The following is a 20,810-nucleotide window of genomic DNA, read 5'->3' on the forward strand; positions in this document are numbered from 1 at the left end:
TGAACAGTTTCACCTACATTCCTTCCTCAGGCTTCACAATTCGTAACTCTTTTATCCTAATCGCATATCTTTTGTCTTTTTATCTTGGGCCGTTGTCCAACAATCTGCCTGTTAAATACATCAGCTAATGAAGGCTAGTGTCCAGTCTAGGGCCTGTGCTTTCTGTACCACCTTGTCTTCGGACTTGGTGGGCCGAAGGGCCTCTTTCCATACTGTATTTTCCAAACTAAAAAGATTCTCTCTTGTTGGAGAAGGTCAATGTCTGGAAAGAAAGTGGGAAAATTACGTCATTTATCAGCCTGTGCCTGTATGTTGGCTTGGGCATGTTCAATGGCTGCATCATTTGCTGAAGAGCTGTGAATGGAATTGAACATTGTACGATCAACAGCACATATCACCACTTCTGACTTTATTATGTGATGAATGAATCAAATGATGAAGCAGCAGTACATGGCTGGCCAGATGACATTGCCCTGAACAACCCCTGTGGTGATGTCTTGGGGCTAAGTCATTATTACTGGGGCACTATCAATTTTCCGGCTCCCTTGGTTTCAGAGCCTTGTACAATTTTGACCTGCTGATCGGCCACGGAAGTTCCGGTGAGATCGAGATCGGCCACCTCACCTAGGTGGCACATTTTCGGGGGACTTCTAGGGGAGGATTTCATGTGTCCTCTTGTGATTTTGTCCGGATTAAAGGTGGTGCTTTACCAATAGTTGTTGCAAAATCGGTGGTGGACCTGTATTCAGGTCAGGATTTCTGACTTGAATATTAACTCACTCTCTCTTTGTCTGACCTGTTGAGTGCTTGGAGGAGCTGCTGCTTTTATTTTTCTTTTTTTTTCCTCTCTCGTTTATCATATTGTTTACAGTGTACTATGTTTACATATTCTGTTGTGCTGCAGCAAGTAAGAATTTCATTGTTCTATCTGGGACATATGACAATAACACACTCTTGACTCTTGCTTTATTTCAGGTTTGCAGCCTCTGCAGGACAGCCGCTCCTCCCGAGACCCGCCCCCCGCGATCCCTCCCGAGGTATGACGCTTAATGAGCCCGCCTCCGCAATGACACCGCCCTAGACCCCGCCCCCGATGACGCAGCCCAAGACCCCGCCCCCCCCGCGATGACGCCGGGGAGCGGCTGGTGCCCAAGGCAGAGGTCCTCCCAACCGCAGTAGCCCAGCGTAGCCGCCTGAATGTCAAATCATTTTAATGCATTTTATTCAAAATTGACATCTTTGGAAAATATTTTTAAATGATTATAAACACTTTGATTGCTGAGGACGCTTTGCCAAAATGAAGAGGCGGTTGTTGTAATTTAATGGGTATAAGGAAGGCGATCCGCCAGGTCCTTCGGGCGAGGCTGTGGACACCCAAGATGGCGGCGCTCTGGGTCACCGGCCTCGGTGAGTGAACGGAAGGCAATGAGCGGCTTGTAGCCGCCGCCCGCAGCCCTTCTCCAGCCAGCGGCCAGGGCGCAGCGGCGGGTTGACGGGCGAGTGGCTCCTCGGGTGGCGCTGTTGCTGCTGCACCGCCTCTCGAGCGGCTCCCGGCCGGCGACCCAGCGAGGCCGCGCAGCAGCGTTGTGTTTAGTGAAGGGATTGCGTGAAGGCTCCGCGCTCGTTGGAGGGGATGGTGGAGGAGAGACAGGGGAGAGAGTGAGAGACAGGGGAGAGGGTGAGAGACAGGATAGGGTGAGAGAGGGGGGGGGGGATAGAAAGAGATGGGAGAGAGGGGGATAGAGAGAGAGAGGGGAGGAGGGAAGGAAGAGTGAAGGAGAGGGAGATGGAGGGAAGAGAGGGTAGGAGGATGGAGATGGAAGAGATGGAGTGGTGGGGAGGTAGAGGGAAGATAGAGGGGAATGGAGGGAGGGGGATAGAGATGGAGGAGAGGGAGATGGAGAGGAGGGAAAGGGGGGTGGTGGGGACGGTGATGGAGTAGAGGGGGGAGGGAGATGGAGGGGAGGAGGGAGATGGAGGGGAGGGGGGAGATGGGGGGAGGGTGATGGAGTAGAGGGGGGGAGATATGGAGGGTAGGGAGATGGAGGGGAGGTTGCAGAAATGAACAACTTTCCCAACAAGCAATGATGGAGAGCCGGTTCAACCAATCGGGAGGCAGCTGCGGGCTGTTGCTTGGGGCGTTGACCAATCGGCAGAGGGGATTGGCTGTGGGCCGGGCTCGGGAGCGCGACACGTCGAGCATTGTGATTGGAGTGCTTTCACCCGCCACTTGAGCCTGCAGATCGACACGAAAAGTTGGAGTAACTCAACGGGACAGGCAGCATTTCTGGAGAGAAGGAATGGGTGACGTTTCTGGTCGAGACCCTTCTTCAGACTTCAGTCTCCCAGAGATGCTCCCTGCCCCGTTGAGTTACTCCAGCTTTTTGTGTCCATCTTCGGTTTAAACCAGCACCTGCAGTTTCTTCTTACACACTTGTGCCTCATCTTGAGTCCAGTGTTGGCATGCAGAATCGGTTCAGGTCAACGTATGCGGATGCACACACTTAATTCAATGTGATATATATCGGTAGAAACAAGGAACTGATGATATGTAGGGAACAAGATGCTGGTTTATACCAAAGATAGACATAAAGTGCTGGAGTAATTCAGCAGCATATCTGCAGGGAAAAAATCATGCTTCTCCAGTGGTATGTCTTGGGTTCATCCCATTCAGAGTCACAAGCACAGAAGTTTTACTTGTGGAGTAGTGAAGGATTACTGTATTGTCGTGAGTTCCATCTTAATGTGACATTAATCAGAGACATTGTTGGTCCAGAACAGAAGTATATAATTACAAAACGAGCTTGGACATACTCCGTAGTATAAGAAGATAACTGCAGATGCTGGTACAAATCGAAGGTATTTATTCACAAAATGTTGGAGTAACTCAGCAGGTCAGGCAGCATCTCGGGAGAGAAGGAATGGGTGACGTTTTGGGTCGAGACCCTTCTTCAGACTGAAGACATACTCCGGATGTCCAAGTCAATAAAGTTCCAAAAATAATCAAAATATTTGACTGAAGAATGGTTCTGACCCAAAGAGTCACCTGTTCTTTTTCTCCAGAGATGCTGCCTGACCCGCTGAATTACTCTGGCAGTTTGTGTCTATCCTCGGTATAAACCAGCATCTGCAGTGCTTTCCTACACTGTTACTACCTTGTTATTTTTGGTGCTCAACTTGGTTGTTGTGTATCCTTCACATTTCTTAATTCGAAAGATGCTTCGGAATATCCGGGAATTGTTGGAATGGTGGCATATAAATAAAACTTATTTTTCAATGCATGCACCGACACAACATTGCATTTCTAACAATGAGCACCAAATATAATGGCCTAGAAGTCAATATAATGGTGAGGTTCTGGCACCTTCGACATATATATTGTGGCATTTCAGTTTCAAGATGCAGCGCGGAAACAGGCCCTTTGGCTCACCGCGTCTGCGATGACCTGCGATCACTACACACTAACACTATCCACACACTAGGGACAATTTACAATTATATCAAGCCAACTAACCTACAAACCTGTATGTCTTTGGCGTGTGGGAGGAAACCCGCACGATCACGGGGAGAACGTACAAACTTTTGTACAGACAACACTCGTAGTTACGATTGAACTCGGTTCTCTGGCACTGTAAGGCAGCAACTCTACTGTTGTGCCACAGTGCCAGTTTTAATGTGGTTAAATGGAAATAATGAAAAGTTGGCATTTGGCTGTCAATTTTGCAAAGATTGGGCTGGCTGTATCCTGCACATTTCTTATAAGTTACATTGAGTAGTCCAAAGTTTTTTTTGATTTGTGGATCAGATTGGAAATGAGTAGAAGGCAATTGGGTATTAGGTCTGATACATATTAAGTAAAAAACAAGGAAGTGCTGAAATTCTCAAATCAGAAAATATTTTCTGGGAGAAAGATTGGAACATTTCAAGTTGATTCTGATGAAATGCCGATTGTAGTGTTTGCTTATTTGGTCTCTGCTATGCGTTTGTGTTTTGATTTAGGCACAGTGGATGGTAAATTAGTTCTAAAATTACATCTAAAGTTCTAAAATGTGTTTTCTAAAGTACCATGAGTTTCAGAGGACGGTAATTTTGGTGAGGGCAATACTGCATTATCAGAGAATGCCTCCCAAAGCATTTCAGAAGGCAGTGCATTGTTAGCTCGTATGGACCATTATTTTGGAGCTCAGATCTCCAGACATTGCTCTTCCGTTGCTGTGGTTATATACGCCGCCATGACCCTGATTTGCTTCCAAATTGAAGCTGTTGATGATTGCAACTTCTTGTTGTTTCTTCTACTTCTGCATGGGGGGGGGGGTATTATTTTATTTTGAGTCCCACGTGGCAATTGAGTGTGTTGCCTACTGCATGCACATTATTTTGAGGGGTTGCATGCAATCTGTACTGCAACAAAAGGGAAAACTCGCCAATGGAGTATGGTTAGTTTGTAACTACAGAGAGTACACAGTGCAAATTAATGACCAAGATCCAGGCAGCGGTCATGGCATCCCAGCATTCGGCTGTGCCGTCAGCATTTATATCGCTGAGACAGACTTTATGTTTGATACCAAGTGACAAGAACTATCCTCTGAGAATGAGAGTAATAACTCTCATTCCCAAATCACATGTAAATGGGTAGGTAGCATATTCACAATAGCTCCTTTATTGCGATGAGAATGTTATGAGGCAGATCATTAGGATGTTGAAATACTGTGGTATTGTTGTTGGCTGTATTGCTTTGAGACAATCCATGGTACTCAGCAGAGCAGATGGCACGACATGGTGATTTGCTGAAAGCAAAGCTAATTCATCAACATGAGGATGAAATCTTTGTCACCATTTATGTCACTAGTAGCAGAGGAGGAAGAGGCTACCTAGAAATCTTGCTTAAATTGCAAAATACTGGAGTAACTCTGGGTTGGGCAGTATCTCTGGAGAACATGACAATTGGATAGGAAAGAACTGCAGATGCTGATTTACACCGAAGATATACACAAAATGGAGTAACTCAGCAGGATAGTCTTCATCTCTGGAGAGAAGGAATGGTTGTTTCAGGTTGAGACCCTTCTTCAGACTGAGTCAAGGGAGAGGGAGACGAGAGATATGGAAGGGTAAGGTATGAAAACGAAAGATGAAAGTAGAGGATGATCAAGGAAATGTAGAATGGTTCATTGGTAGCTGAGGGGAAGGTGACAATGTGGCATACAATCAGTAAAATTAATTAGGAGAACAGTGAATCTAGTTGGAGAACTAGGGTGGCGGAGGGACGGAGACAGAGCGAAAGTAAGGGGCACTTGAAGTTAGCCGCTGGGTTGTAAGCAACCCAAGTGAAATATAAGGTGCCATTCCTCCAATTCGCATTGGGCCTCACTCAAACAGTGGAGGAGGCCCAGGACACAACAGTCAGTATGGGAGGGGGAGATGCTTATGAACTTCCCGGTGATTATTTTACCACCCATCTTCAGTAGCTAATTAAGCCACCAGCCAGCTTGTCTTTGGGATGGAAGAAACTGGAAAACACAGGGGAACTATTATGCAGTGATGATGAAAATATGCAAACAGCACACAGACAGTCTGAAGAAGGGTCTTGACCCAAAACGTCACCCATTCCTCCTCTCCAGAGATGCTGCCTGACCCGCTGAGTTACTTCAGCATTTTGTGATACCTTCGATTTGTACCAGCATTTGCAGTTATTTTCCTAGACAGTTTCTGAGGTCAGAATTGAATCCAGGTTGCTCGAGTTGTGAGGGAACAGGGTTACGTGCAGTGTCAATGTGCCACAAAAGTAAAAGTAAATCTGCAATAATGATACCAAATAACTTTCTGCATCATAATGAGCTTTTATGCTGTGGAAATATTTTCCTTGTGCATTTCCTTAGTCTTTTATTTGATCTGGTGCTCCCATGAACTGTTGTCTTAGTGGCTGCAACATGGGTGGCTCCTGGATTACTGGAGAAATGTGCCACTGGCCTTGGGGAATTAGCTCATCAGCTTAAATTGTTCAAACACCTGGTTTGTAACTGCACCATCCTGCTATCGGTGGCAATGGTCTGTGCTAGGTAGAGTGGATGTGGAGAGGTTGTTTCCAGCAGCAGGAGAGTGTAGGACCAGAGGGCACAGCCTCAGAATAAAAGGGCGTACTGATAGTGGAGATGAGGAGGAATTTCTTTAGCCAGAGGGTAGAGAATCTGTGGAATTCATTGTCATAGACAGTGGTGGAGGCCAAGTCATTGGGTGCTTTTAAAGCGAATGTTGATAGATTCTTGATTAGTAAGGGCTCCAAAGGTTATGTGAAGAAAGCAGGGGTATGGGGTTGCGTGGGACAAATAGTTAGCCATGATCGAATGGCAAAGCAGACTTATTGGGCCGACTGGCCTGATTCTGCCCCTGTGAGTTGTGGCCTTTGGCTGACTTGCAGCCAACAGCAAGGACATTGTCAGTGTGCCAGTGATGGGTTCATCAACACCTTTTCCCTGAAAGAGGATAGCAGCCACTTTCGGCACAACCACTTTCATTTGTTTGGGGTGGCGTCTCAGCAAACATAATGAAACGAACAATAAACTTTAAGAGGAATGAGAGAGGAACTCGTTGTGAAACCACTACTTATTAAGGAAGTGACAAATAAGTGAAAAAAATGGATAACCTCTGACCCTTAAAGAGAAAGAAAAGCTGTGAAGCAGTTTTGGAACAACCGTCCAGGTCAATATACAACAAATTATAAGGGCCAGTAATTTGGGTCAAAATGTATTTTGGTATTAACTGGTGATCCCATATAGACTGCACACTGCGCTGTACACATTGGGAAAGAGCTGAAGGTTAGATATTGACCCTCAGCTTTATGCCAAGGGTGGTTCACATATGCAGCGTGATCTCATTCATTTGAATGGATTTTCAACCTTAAATTTAAAAGGTGCCATTATTATTTTAATCTTTTAATGATCTATTGCACTTGAAGGTGTTTTAAAGGAAATATTGTTTTAATTTTAAATATATATAGTTATCTTGGACCCTTTTAAGTTATTTAAAGGCTTTGACAACAGTGATCTGTCAGAAGGCCATCGGGTCAATGTAGAATTGGTGTCTCAGCGTCCACTACCTAATTCTGCTCAGAGGTTGGGATCTGCAGTGATTTGCAGGATGGCTACATCTGTGGGGGCGTCTGTATGATTGGATTCGCAAGGTTGCAAAAGTAAGTATCCTTAAGATAAGCTCAGGGAATGCGGACAAGTAGTATTGGTTCATTACTCCTGTGGACTGAAACCATTACTGGCTGCAGCAGAGTGTTCTATGAAAAGTCCCACAAATATTTATCATCCTTGAAACAAGTGTAACAAAATGTAGACGTCAGTTCACAATGCAGTAAAGGTCTGTGTGGGTTCAGTCACCAAATCACACACATGAAATAGGCTATTGGGCGAATTTCCTAATGAGCCAAATGGAACGTGCTGTTGAAAGGCCAAATGTGAAATAAATTAGATTGTTGTTGGAGCTCAAATCAGAATGCAAAACATCACATTGAATTAAAACAATCAATCCACAAATAACATAATATTTCTAGTGAACTCCTATGAAGCAGATGAAGGTATCCTCAACTGAAATGGGACACTTATCCTACCTCAAATTGCTTTCCATTAATCAGGAGTGAATAAGGATTTCTCTATTTGCCAAACTATTAGAGGCAAACTATTGTAAGTATTTTTGCCTGTGATTACAGTAAAACTATGATCTGCTATATGACCATTTGGTATCTGATTTCTCAAGTAATGTTTGCAGGTCTCCATTCCAACTCACAGGGGCCCCAGTTCTCACACTCTTCTTCAAGTCACCAGGGCTGCAGTTCGAAGTAGTGTAAGAAAATAACTGCAGATGCTGGTACAAATCAAAGGTATTTATTTCACAAAATGCTGGAGTAACTCAGCAGGCCAGGCAGCATCTCAGGAGAGGAATGGGTGATGTTTCGGGTCGAGACCCTTCTTCAGTCTGAAGAAGGGTCTCAACCCGAAACGTCACACATTCCTTCTCTCCTGAGATGCTGCCTGACCTGCTGAGTCACTCCAGCATTTTGTGAAATAAGGGCTGTAGTTCATGCTTTCTTTTAAAACTCACCAGGAATGCATTTCCATGCTCTTTTTAAATTTATTGGGGAATTTATTAAAATACTGTGTAACAGCTACGAAAAGGAAAAGTAGTCTGGAAAAAGTACAAATCTGGCACCATCAAAGTCTTAAATGTTCAAGATTACCAGAATTTTACTGTTGTAATAATGTGAGTGCTTTACAGGGTCAAGTAATTAAAATTATGTACGAACCTCAAGAATGGCCATACTCTGCTGCGTAATTATATTATTTTTTACTAGATCCACATTGACGTTGACATTTTTTTATTCAATTGATTAGTTTTAGTATTGATCAATTTCATTGTTTATTTCTCGGCTTCTAATAGCTCTGCTAATTATTGTCTGGATATGCACTGTCTGCAGTTTCTCCGCTCAGGTGCTGATCCAGTGCTACAGATATAGAAGGAAACAAATAGCTAGGATGTTGTCTTGGATGAAGGGCTGTTGTTATAGGGATAGATTGGATAGGCTGGGTGTAGCCTCTTAGAAATTGTAGATCAACCACATTTATCTCTGTCAATATAACCTTCACCACATATCTTATGCATGATACACATTCCACCAGGTAGTCCAGTCTGGGATTTGAGTAGCACTGCAGCCACTGATAATAGCCTGGCCGTCCCTTTAGTTTGGTGGTCTGCCTGTAAGCTGATACGAGGAGTGCAACATTATGCACTGTTCACTCTGCATGGGTTTCAATAAATGCTTTGTGGTTCACCTAATACTTTGTAATGGATTGATTACAAAACAGAAATGTAGGGGACCGAGCGATGACCTTATTGAGGATCATCCCGGTGAATCTTTTCTGATACCGCATCCTTCCTACGGTATGGCAATAGGAACTGTGCACAACACTCAGAAGTGTGTTTGAACTAATGTTTTGTACCCCTTTGCTGTATCTATTGAGTTGACTGTATGATATTGAAGTAAGTTGAATTAGTTTATGTAGAACTCATACTGATAATTTCTAATCAATTGTACTTAATACAGTGAACCGCAACTCTGGTATTCTTGCAACGGTGGCTCTGTTATATGTTTCCCTCATGGTTGTGAATGCCGACTCGAAAGCAGTGACGACAACATTGACCACCAAGTGGCCATCCACGCCGGTTTTATTGGAAGCAAGGTAATTCCATTGCCTATCATTAAAACAGTGCCACCAGGATTGGTAAGCTCTATGAGTAAATTATTTTCATCCAACTGGAAAGGTTGCTGCTCATCACAATGTGAACATTTTATCGTAAGTAAATATATGATGCTGAAAAGTGGAGATTGTGCTTTTGTAAAGAGTTACATTAAAAAAAAATACAAGGGGAGTAACAAACTGGTGATTTGAATAGTAATTTCTGGTTATTCAACAACAAATTATTTTGATTCAGTTTCACAGCTTGTCGTGCTTTAATATTTGAGAGTGGAAGTTGTAGAAGGAAGGAAAAGGAGTTTAGAAGTGTGCTGTGGTGCCATGCTGGTACAGTCTTTTCAACGCGAGCTGATGATTAATGACATTTGTTTGGTCTCACAGAGGCAGCGTCAAACACCTTGATTTTGAACATCAGCAGTCACTACAACTAATATATAAAAGGAAAAGGAATCAGTCTCATCTTTTTTGCTGGTTATGATTTCCTCTTTTTGGTGCCTTTTTGGTGCTGCATTTTGGTAGGTTCTAAAAGTAAACCTAGCAATTATAGACATGTTAGTTTGACGTCTGTGGTGGGAAAATTAATGGAAAAGATACTTAGGGACAATATATATAATCACATGGATAAACAAGGCCTGATTAGAAACAGTCAACATGGATTTGTGCCTGGAAGGTCATGTTTGACTAATCTTCTTGAATTTTTTGAAGAGGTTACCAGGGAAATTGATAAGGGCAAGGCTGTGGATGTTGTCTATATGGACTTCAGTAAGGCATTTGACAAGGTTCCACATGGAAGGTTGATTAAGAAGGTTAAATCGTTGGGTATTAATAGTGAGGTTGCAAGATAGATTCAACAATGGCTGAATGGGAGATACCAGAGGGTAATGGTTGACAACTGTATGTCAGGTTGGAGGCCAGTGTCTAGTGGAGTACCCCAAGGATCTGTGTTGGGTCCACTGTTGTTTGTCATTTACATTAATGATCTGGATGATGGTGTGGCAAATTGGATTAGTAAGTATGCAGATGATACTAAGATAGGTGGTGTAGTTAATAATGAAGTAGATTTTCAAAGTCTACAGAGAGACTTGGGCCTTTTGGAAGGGTGGGCTGAAAGATGGCAGATGGAGTTTAATGCTGATAAGTGTGAGGTGCTGCATTTTGGTAGAACAAATCAAAATAGGACGTACAGGGTAAATGGTAGGGAATTGAGGAATGCAGTGGTACAGAGGGATCTGGGAATAACTGTGCATTGTTCCCTGAAGGTGGAATCTCATGTGGATAGGGTGATGAAGAAGGCGTTTGGTATGCTTGCCTTTATAAATCAGAGCATCGAATATAGAAGTTTGGATGTAATATTAAAATTGTACAGGGCATTGGTGAGGCCGAATCTGGAGTATGGTGTGCAGTTCTGGTCGCCAAATTATAGGAAGAATGTCGACAAAATGGAGAGGGTACAGAGGAGATTTACTAGAATGTTGCCTGGGTTTCAGCACTTAAGCTACAGAGAGAGGTTGAACAGGTTGTGTCTTTATTCTTTGGAGCGTAGAAGGTTGAGGAGGGACTTGATAGAGGTTTTTAAAATTTTAAGAGGGACGGACAGAGTTGACATTGGTAGGCTTTTCCCTTTGAGAGTGGGGAAGATTCCAACAAGGGGACATAACTTCAGAATTAAGGGACAAAAGTTTAGGGGTAACATGAGGGGTAACTTCTTTACTCAGAGGGTGGTGGCTGTATGGAATGAGCTTCCGGTGGAAGTGGTGGAGGCAGGCTCGATTTTATTATTTAAGAGTAAATTGGATAGGTATATGGATGGGAGGGAATTGGAGGGTTATGGTCTGAGAGTAGGTAGATGAGACTAGGTCAGAGAAAGTGGTCGGCGTGGACTGGTAGGGCCGAACGGGCCTGTTTCCGTGCTGTAATTGTTATATGGTTATATGGTTTTTCTTTCCTCCATTTTGGAATTTTAGTGTTGCACTTTGCATTCTATATCCAACATGTCCATTTAAAATTCATGATTGCTTTGACGGTTGTTTTTTAAGTAGTCATTCAGTGGAGATTTTCTCCATCTAAATAATGAACAGTTACAGTTTTGCTGCAGTATCTCAATTGCAATCCAAAGTCTATGCAAGCAAATAGAATAGAAGAGGTACAAGTGAGATTCCTCTAACTTGAGCAAGTAACTGCGGTTGTGAATTTTGGATAAATCATGGAAGGATTGTCAAACAGCCACATAGCACGATAATTTCTAATATCTATTTATCTCGCTGTTAGCGTAAGCTTCCTGAACGTTGCAATACAAGTAGATAGAGCGATAAAGAAAGCATGTAGCATGCTTGCTTTCCTAGATTGGGGCATTGAGTAAAACGGTCTCTAGTTAGGCCACATTTGGAGTATTGTGTCTAGATCTTACAGGAACGATGTGGAGGCTTGGAGAAGGTACAGAATAGAGTCACCAGAATGCTACCTGGATTAGAAGGGTATTAGCTATAAGGGGAAATTGGACAAACTTGGATTGTTTTTGTGGATTGTTTGAATTGCCAAAGACTAGAGAGCACGATTTTAAGATGAGAGGGACAAAGTTTAAAGGAGATGTGCGGGGCAAGTTTTTTTAGACAGTGGCAGGTGGCTGGAACGGTCTGCTAATGATGGTAGTTGATGCAAATATGATAATGGCATTTAAGATGCTTTTAAATAGGCACATGGATATACAAAAGGAATGGAGAGATATGGATCAAGTTCAGGCAGAGGAGATTAGTTTAACATGGCATCATGTTTGGCACGGGTATGGTAGACTGAATGGCCTGTTCCCGTGTTGTGCTGTTCTATGTTCTATTTAGAATAATGACTTCATTGAAGAAATAAGCAAATTGCAGGATTTTCATTGTTTCTGTTTCAGTGAATTTCTGGCTGAAGAAAGTAAAGCTAAATTCTGGGATTTTGTGGATGCCACTCAAGAAATCCATTCAGAGGATCATGAAGGTACTACTCACTTAATTATATACTGATACAGTTTGATATGTTTGGTCATTTCTTTCTCTGAATTATCTAAATACTGTCAAATTCTCCAATAAATTGTTTTTAAACAAAGAAAGATCGTAATTATTTTTCTACATGGCAGAAAGAGATGCGTCCCACTACAATTATGTACTGCGGAAAGCTGGCGAGATTTTGACTCCTGTGCAAGCCAACCTTCTGAAGTTTGCCTTATCCCTACGGGCTTATTCTGCCATTGTTCAAATGTTTCAGCAGGTGAGTTGAATGCTATGGTGTTTTGTGTAATTACTGGAAAGGGTAAACTATTTAGATTTATTTCCTGAAGAAGTAAATTAAACCATCTCTTTTACTAGATTGCAGCAGAGGAGCTCCCTCCGGAAGACTGTGCTGCTTTTATAAATGTACATGGGGAGAAAACCTGCAGTCCTGACAAGTTGGAGGTGGTTCTGCAGAGTGCTCTGGAGAGGTAAACATTACACTGTGTGCATGAAAAATATAAGTTGAGAAGTGTATCTGAAATTGTAGAGAAGTAGAATTCCAGATGATTTGAAAATTCACGATCCAGTAATGCGGGCTTTGGCATGGGTACTGTACAAGACAAGTTTAATGAATTTTCATTTGTAATAATACTCTTCTTGTGGCTGCAGAACGTGGTTCAAACATTGCCTTATATAAAGCGACATTGTGTGATAACAAATAAATATACAACTTGTGCTTTCTTGTTCAATGTATGCTTTGATGTTCTGTTAGATTGAACTTCAATTGAGCTTAGTTTGCCCAAGTTAATTTTTATGGACATTTTTTTCCACTTTGACAGTGAATGATACAGACCAGAACAGTAACAGGAATAATGAAATTTGGAATTTTAATTGAATAAATAACTGACTTCAAGCAAGATTATTATGTCTAATTTTACATTGAACCTTATGGACATTGTTTAATTCTGATTTTTGTCTTTAATTGTTAGACCCAAACCTTATTTGTTTAAAGGGGATCATATTAAGGCACCTTTAAGAAATGAACTTCCATTTGCGATTCTCTATGGTGAGATTGGTACCAAAGAGTTTTCCAGGTTCCACAAACGTCTCTGCTCCAAATCAGATGGAGGAAGTGTCAACTACGTACTCAGGCATTATGTTGCTGTAAGTGTACCAATTTGTTTTGTGATTAGAACATAGAACCTCGAACAGTACAGCACAATGTTTATGCCGAACATGGTGCCAAGACCAACTCTTATGTGCCTGCACATAATCCATATCTCTCCATTCTCTGAATATCAATATGCAAAATTCTTTGTGTATTATTATTAATTGTCTATTAAAATAATTACACTATTTGCAGACCTCCTTCCATGTAATAGCTTTGACTGTGTATTGAGATGGGGATAGATTTATATTTACTTTCTAATTAACCACATTTTTCTGTGGGTCACTCTCTGCTCTCTTGCCCAAGTGCCATTTCATGTGCAATCTCTTGATACCAGATCCTAATGGTGGACTCCAATTCTAGCTCCATTGTCATGGGTTTCGTTTTGTTTATTTGTGAGCTGAAGGAGGGAATTTACCGCATGTAACTTATTGTCTTTGATTGAAATTATTGCTGATCTGTGCCAAAATAATTATTTCCTTGTAGCATTTTCTAACTAATTGCTTTTAACTGCAATTATTAAACACAAATATCTAATGTGATCTTCAGTTCTAAATTTAAGGTTCAAATTAAGGAGCTGACAAAGTACTTCAAAACAACAAGCAAATGTTTCATTTGGTTCAGTTTAGTTAAGAGATACAGCACGGAAACAGGCCCTCTGGCCCACCGAGTCTGCACCGACCAGTGATCCCCGCACATTAATGCTACCCTACACACGCTAGGGGCAATTTTACATTTATGTATTTATACCAAGCCAATTAACCTACAAACCTGTATGTCCATGGAGTGTTTGAGGAAACTGAAGATCTTGGTTGGATGCAGGATGCTTGCGAATCCTTTATTCCCAAGGGATGAAGAATAAAACATGGAGATTTTATGTTTGAGGCCACGTGTAAACATGTGACACTTATTCCATTGTTGTTAGATATGTTGTTTAGTAATGAGCAGGCATGTTAAACATTGGATCAATTGTGGTTACGTTAGAATTTTGTTTTTAACAGCATCCAAGTAAGGAGAAGGTGTTCCTTTCAGGTTATGGCGTTGAGCTTGCCATTAAAAGCACCGAATACAAGGCCAAAGATGACACACAAGTGACAGGTGATTAAATAAAGTACTAACTATATATCTTCTCACCATTTGTGGAAAATGAGTGATTAAATTAAATAGTGAACTCAGATTTTTATCACATCACTATTTTCATCCAAATGCTATGAACTCATTGCATTTTGGACATATCTGGCATACTAAATGTTTCTATATGGGACGCTATTTGAAAATGCGCAAACATTGAAAAATTGAAACATTCTTCGTCGAAGAGCTCATTAATGTGAATTGATTCACTTAAGAATTTCGGATGGTGCATTATAGTGTGCGATCTATAATAGTATTACAGCAGAATAATTCCTCTTTAGTTCAATAAATAAACTGCAAGTAGATTTTGACATGCAGTATTTTGGTTGAAAATAAGTGTTGATTATGAACAAAGGAATCATTACACGTTACCTAGTTAAGTCACTAGTGTGAGATACATTAGTGGAAATCCATAACAATACATGGTAGTCATGGTACATGAGGTGTGTGGTACTTTTTTGTCCTTAAAACTTTCAGGCTTATTATAGCTGTTCCCAATTTTTATTTAGTCATGCTTATACCACAAGACTTTTACAAGCCCATGCCTACAGAACATAATATGTTAAAACAAATTTGTAACTATGCACGATTTAGATTATAGAGTTATGCTGCACAAAGCTGGCTCTTTGGCCCAAGATGCCCAATTTTGAACCTTTTCTTTTAAACCTTTCCTATCCATGTATCTGTCACTTCCTCTGTCATTTGCTCCATATACATATCACCCTCCATGCAAAGGATGCCCTTCAGATTTCTACTAAATATTCCCCTCTCACCTTAAACCTATGCCCTCTAGTTCTTGTTTGGGTAATCCTGGGGAATAGACTGGGGAAAATAATACTTTCATTCGTCACAGGAGCAGAATTAGGCTATTCAGCCCAATGAGTCTACTCTGCCATTTAATCGTGGCTGATCTATCTTTCCCTCTCAACCCTATTCTGCTTTCTCACCCTAACCTTTGACATCCCTACGAATCAATAATCTGTCAATCTGCGATCTTAAAAATACCCAATGATGTGTACATTCTCATCCAGATCATTGATATAGATAACAAACAACATGGGCCCAGCACCAACTCTGATGCACACCATTAGTCATCGGCCTCCTGTCCGAAAAATGTCCTTCCACCTTCATCTTTGTTTTCTTCCATCAAGCTAATTATGTATCCAATAGATTTTCAAATTAGTTATCTTGATTTAAAATTTAACACTGCCCAACATCAACCACAGCATATTTTACAGAGCATGTATTTGTTGCACCATGGACTTTGGTGAATTATATTATTGATTATGACATATTTATTTGCATACTATTGCATTAATGGACGTTAATTTGAGTGTGTTATTTCAAAAAATACAAGCGTGTAAATCAAACTTTGGTATTAAAAGAACGTGCATCATTTCAAAAAAGTTATAAATCAAATGCACATAAAACGTGAGGTGCCTGAAGAATATATGAATATATTTGACAGCAGTTCAAAAGCAGCAGACCAATTAAATGAGGTATCTTTTAACAAACGTTGCAGTAGGTCTTAATTGTCCAGGCCTGCATTGTTGGAAGTGGGCCATATCATTCATGGGCTTGTTCAAATGCAATGTGCATTGCACATATTGTACAGATTTTGCATTATATTTCTTTATGTGACACACACAAACCTTACCTTGCCTGAAACTTTTTTTAGCCCTTCATCTTTGTCCACAAATCACTCCCATTGTGAATGATATGTTATACCCAATGACTGTTGTCTTGCAGGGTCTGAACTGAACACCACTGTGATAAATGAAAACGATCCTGTTGATGAAGTTCAAGGATTCCTTTTTGGCAAGCTGAAGTAAGAATTGCGCAGGAAGTCTGACTGCTAAGAAATGAGGCTCTGAGATATGGAACAAGTAATCCTGGGACCTTCTATAGACATAATTCTCATTTTCTGTAAATTTAAGTTTTAATGCTTTTACTTTATTGCCTTTGGGTGTGCTATAATTAATCTTACTTCAAGATAGTACATTGCAGGAAATAATATGTATGAGAATTATCTGCATTCGAAAGGTTAATTTGTGGTCACAACAGATAAATGCAATATGGATATACTTCAAATGAGAACAGAGACTCAAAAATATTCCCCCAAGGTATACATTAAAAACAGCATACTGTTGATTAACTTTACAAATGGGACTGGATCAATACTTGGTTATGATCAGACTGAGAGTATAAAGCTGAGATCAATAATGCTCTATGATCTAATCCTGTTTGAGCCTTGGGAATACTATTTGAAGAATGGAGTGAATCAGGTTCAATGAAGATTGAGAATTATATTTACTTACTTTCAGTGGTTGTATTGAATTTTCTAAAAACTTTTGGAACTTCCTTCTGAATTGAAGTTGATATAAATTAAACTTGAATTGATGGGTGGATTAGGCTCTGAAATGAACTATGAAATAAAAGCAGAAATTGCTGGAATGGTTTGGCAGAGTATTTCCAGCTTTTTTTGAGCATCCGCGTTTGATTTTTTAAACTGAATTTAACTCTTTTTCATTATCCTAGAGTTTCAGGTGTATTATAAGGACATAAACAATATGAGTTATTATTACACATTATATATCAATCTGTCTGTTTGTTTATCTGTCTATCCATTCATCTATGTATTTATTTATCTATTTCTTATTCATCGGTTTATTCATTTATCTATTTATTTATGTATTTATCTGTTTATTTTATGTCTTTTGTTTATTTATTTGCAAATCCACATTTATTTATTTTCTTATTATTTGTTTGTTTAAAAGTAAGATTGTAGCAAAGCATTGTGTTCCCTTTGGCATTCAGTCTGACTTTACTCATGGTAAGCTATTAAACCATAATGCTTATGGATATCAGATTAAGAAAAGGTTCTAGAATAATTTGCCTTGGTATTGAAGACTGCTTAAAGTAGGATGAATTTTGCATTGAATACTAATAGGTCATAATAGGTTTTGTTTTTCAATGATTGTTGACAGACAGATGTACCCTGAGATCAAAGAACAACTGAAGGAACTGAGGAACCACTTAATTGAAAGCACAAATGAGATGGCCCCTCTTAAAGTCTGGCAGCTCCAAGGTAGGCTGCCAAGGGATAATTGCCTAATTTAGAGTTGTTAAGTTGGCAAACTTTGCATTAGTTAGATGCAGAACGCTTCTTTATGCAACAAAAAAAGATTTTTAGTGAATCAACCATTTTTGCTAATAAATAGTGACAAACACATACATAAGTATGAATATTTCATTACTACTTTTGATCCCATTACTGTGAATATTATTCTTACAATATATCACAATCTTTCTTGTCAACCAGAATGTAATTCAAGATTCCCACACTTCTCCATTTTTTTGGGTTCATATTTTGTTTAATGTCGTCATCTTAACTGAATAGTCTGCTCACTAGCCTTTTTGTCTTCTGACGCAAAATTGAATTATCTTCTCTAAATTGGATGTTACAGTTTGCATGTCTGATCTCAATTACTTCAGAGCTATAAAAGGCGAACATGCCAGTGTTGAAATTTATAGCCTTCAAACTCAAACATTGCCTTGCTTCAAATGGCCACCAGAATCACGGATGTGATTGTCTTTGAACTCTATCTGACAATCCCATCTAAGTCTTGATGTGAAGAACAATTTTATAATGTTTGTCCAAGATTGCTTCTTGATTTGACCTTGCAGGCTGTTTTGTAACTACCACCCTTTAATGTGAAGTAGTATTTTGTGTTTACCATTTCTATTTTGACCAATCATAAATATCTCTCACTTTTTTACACTGGGCAGAAATCCAAATGTCTTTCTTTAAATGTGTGTATTTTCAATCCAATGGTATTTTTTCTCTTTTCTCTTTTGAATTATTTTGATGTTTGCATATGTATTTATTTGCACAGACCTAAGCTTTCAAACTGCTGCTCGAATATTGGCTGCACCTACAGACGATGCATTGATGGTTATGCGTGACTTGAGTCAGAACTTTCCAACCAAGGCCAGGTGCCACATTTTACTTTTATTTATTCTTAAAAAGAGAAATTGATATAAAATATTAATTACTTTTCTGTTTACAGAATTGTGATTTGAGCTGATTGTGAAAATATTATAGTCAAACAGGTTTGCAGCAACGAAATCGACCCTTTTGCTCATCTACACTACTCCTATTTGTCCACGTTAGGTTCATATCCCTTCATGCATGGCCTGATCAAGTGCTTGTCCAAATGTCTATTAAACATAGTGATTGTATCTAATTCTACAAGCTCCTCAGGCATTTCATTCCAGATAGCAACTTCTCTGTTTATTAGAAAAAACACTTTCCTCTCATCTTCCTCGCATCTCAAGTCTATGCCTTGATGCCCCTACCATGACTAGCTATCCTGTCTATGCCTCTTGTATTTTTATATTTCTCGATCAGATCTCCCCTCGCCCTTCTTTGCTCCAAAGAAAGCCAATCCAGTCAATTCAACCTCTCCCTACAATGAAAGTCCTCCAATCAATGATCCAATAAAGTATCATTGAATCCAGGCAACATCTCCTCAGCACGTTCTGCCCTGCAATCACATCTTTCCTGGGGTGTGGCAAACAGAACTACACCCAGAACGACATCAATGATTTGGATGAGAACATACAGGGCAAGATTGGCAAGTTTGCTGAAGATACAAAAGTGAGTGGTTTTGCAGATAGTGAAGATAGGTGTGAAAGATTGCAGCAGGATCAGGATCGATTGGCCAGGTGGGCAGAGGAATGGTTGATGGAATTTAATACAGAGAAGTGTGAGGTGTTGCATTTTGGGATGTCGAACAAGGGCAGGACCTACGCACTCAATGGTAGTCCTCTGGATAATGTTGTAGAACAGAGGGATCTAGGAGTACCGGTGCATGGTTCATATACATATACATATATATACAGCCGGAAACAGGCCTTTTCGGCCCTCCAAGTCCGTGCCGCCCAGTGATCCCCGTACATTAACACTATCCTACACCCACTAGGGACAATTTTTACATTTACCCAGCCAATTAACCTACATACCTGTACGTCTTTGGAGTGTGGGAGGAAACCGAAGATCTCGGAGAAAACCCACGCAGGTCACGGGGAGAACGTACAAACTCCTTACAGTGCAGCACCCGTAGTCAGGATCGAACCTGAGTCTCCGGCGCTGCATTCGCTGTAAAGCAGCAACTCTACCGCTGCGCTACCGTGCCGCTCCTTGAAGGTCGAGTCGCAGATGGCTGCAATACAGGCCTGGCAGAGCATCATCAGAGAAGACACCCAGCAACTGGTGATGCCCATGAATCACAGACTTCAAGCAGTCATTGCATGCAAAGGATATGCAACAAAATACAAAAAAATGACTACTTTCATTTACATAACATTGCTGCGTCCCAAACATTATGGTGCCCTGAAATGGGGGGGGACTATGTAATAAACACAGCTGTAATTTCTACATGGTGAAACCAAAATGGACAAAAATGCCCTTTAATAAAAACTGACAATGCGCACTTTAACCACATGTGATTTTTTTTCTATTACAAATCTCAAATTGTGAAGTACAGAAGCAAATAAATAAATGATGGGTCTTTGTCCCAAACATTATAGAGGGCACTGTATTTCTGATCTGATTGGATTGCATGCAAAACAAAGCTTTTCACTGTCTGAGTCTTTCATATTCTGAGTCTTTCTGTCTGAAGAAGGGTCTCGACCCGAAACGTCACTCATTCCTTCTCTCCTGAGATGCTGCCTGACCTGCTGAGTTACTCCAGCATTTTGTGAATAAATACCTTCGATTTGTACCAGCATCTGTAGTTATTTTCTTAAGCTTTTCACTGTATGTCGGTTCATGTGACAATAATAAACCTAAACCCAAACCTAGAGGTTATGAACTGTTCATGACAAAAATGATGCATGGTTGTCTTTGGAAAGCCACAAATTTTTAAACTCTAGTATAATACTTCCTCACTGTGTTAATATGCAGATCAATCACCAGAACTGTTGTGAACTCTGATGTGAAGAAAGAAGTAGAAGAAAATCAACGGGTGAGTGCACATTTTAAATCAATTTAATCCTACTCGAGGCAATTGACATTGGAGAATCTTGCTGGCCTGTGTCTGCCACCTGGAATTTCTGTGCATAGTCTCCTGGTATCTATGCTTGCTCGGTTCAGGATCAACATTACTGTCCCAAAGCATTGTCTACATGGCAGCATGGCCTCTGGAAGCACAGTGAGGAAGCCCCACATGTGAAAAGACTCAAGATATTCTGAAAGCTGGCAGAGCTCAATCCCCAGTTTTGCTG

General features: G+C 40.6%; 1 protein-coding gene across 2 annotated transcripts in view; it reads left to right on the forward strand.

The window, feature by feature from the left end:
- The first annotated feature begins 1,369 nt into the window (after window positions 1-1,369).
- Window positions 1,370-20,810, forward strand: part of uggt1 (UDP-glucose glycoprotein glucosyltransferase 1) — a 103,727-nt gene continuing 84,286 nt past the window's right edge. For both annotated transcript variants that reach the window (XM_078410756.1, XM_078410757.1), the window contains exons 1-11: window positions 1,370-1,407; window positions 9,104-9,239; window positions 12,148-12,230; window positions 12,370-12,500; window positions 12,599-12,711; window positions 13,213-13,387; window positions 14,393-14,489; window positions 16,272-16,350; window positions 17,510-17,610; window positions 18,419-18,518; window positions 20,491-20,551. In XM_078410756.1, coding sequence (XP_078266882.1) covers window positions 1,380-1,407; window positions 9,104-9,239; window positions 12,148-12,230; window positions 12,370-12,500; window positions 12,599-12,711; window positions 13,213-13,387; window positions 14,393-14,489; window positions 16,272-16,350; window positions 17,510-17,610; window positions 18,419-18,518; window positions 20,491-20,551 — 1,104 coding nt within the window. In that variant the 5' untranslated portion in view covers window positions 1,370-1,379. The remainder of the gene's footprint in view (window positions 1,408-9,103; window positions 9,240-12,147; window positions 12,231-12,369; window positions 12,501-12,598; window positions 12,712-13,212; window positions 13,388-14,392; window positions 14,490-16,271; window positions 16,351-17,509; window positions 17,611-18,418; window positions 18,519-20,490; window positions 20,552-20,810) is intronic.

Source organism: Rhinoraja longicauda, chromosome 13 (genome assembly GCF_053455715.1).
Source record: "Rhinoraja longicauda isolate Sanriku21f chromosome 13, sRhiLon1.1, whole genome shotgun sequence".
NCBI classification, from domain to species: Eukaryota; Metazoa; Chordata; class Chondrichthyes; order Rajiformes; family Arhynchobatidae; genus Rhinoraja; species Rhinoraja longicauda.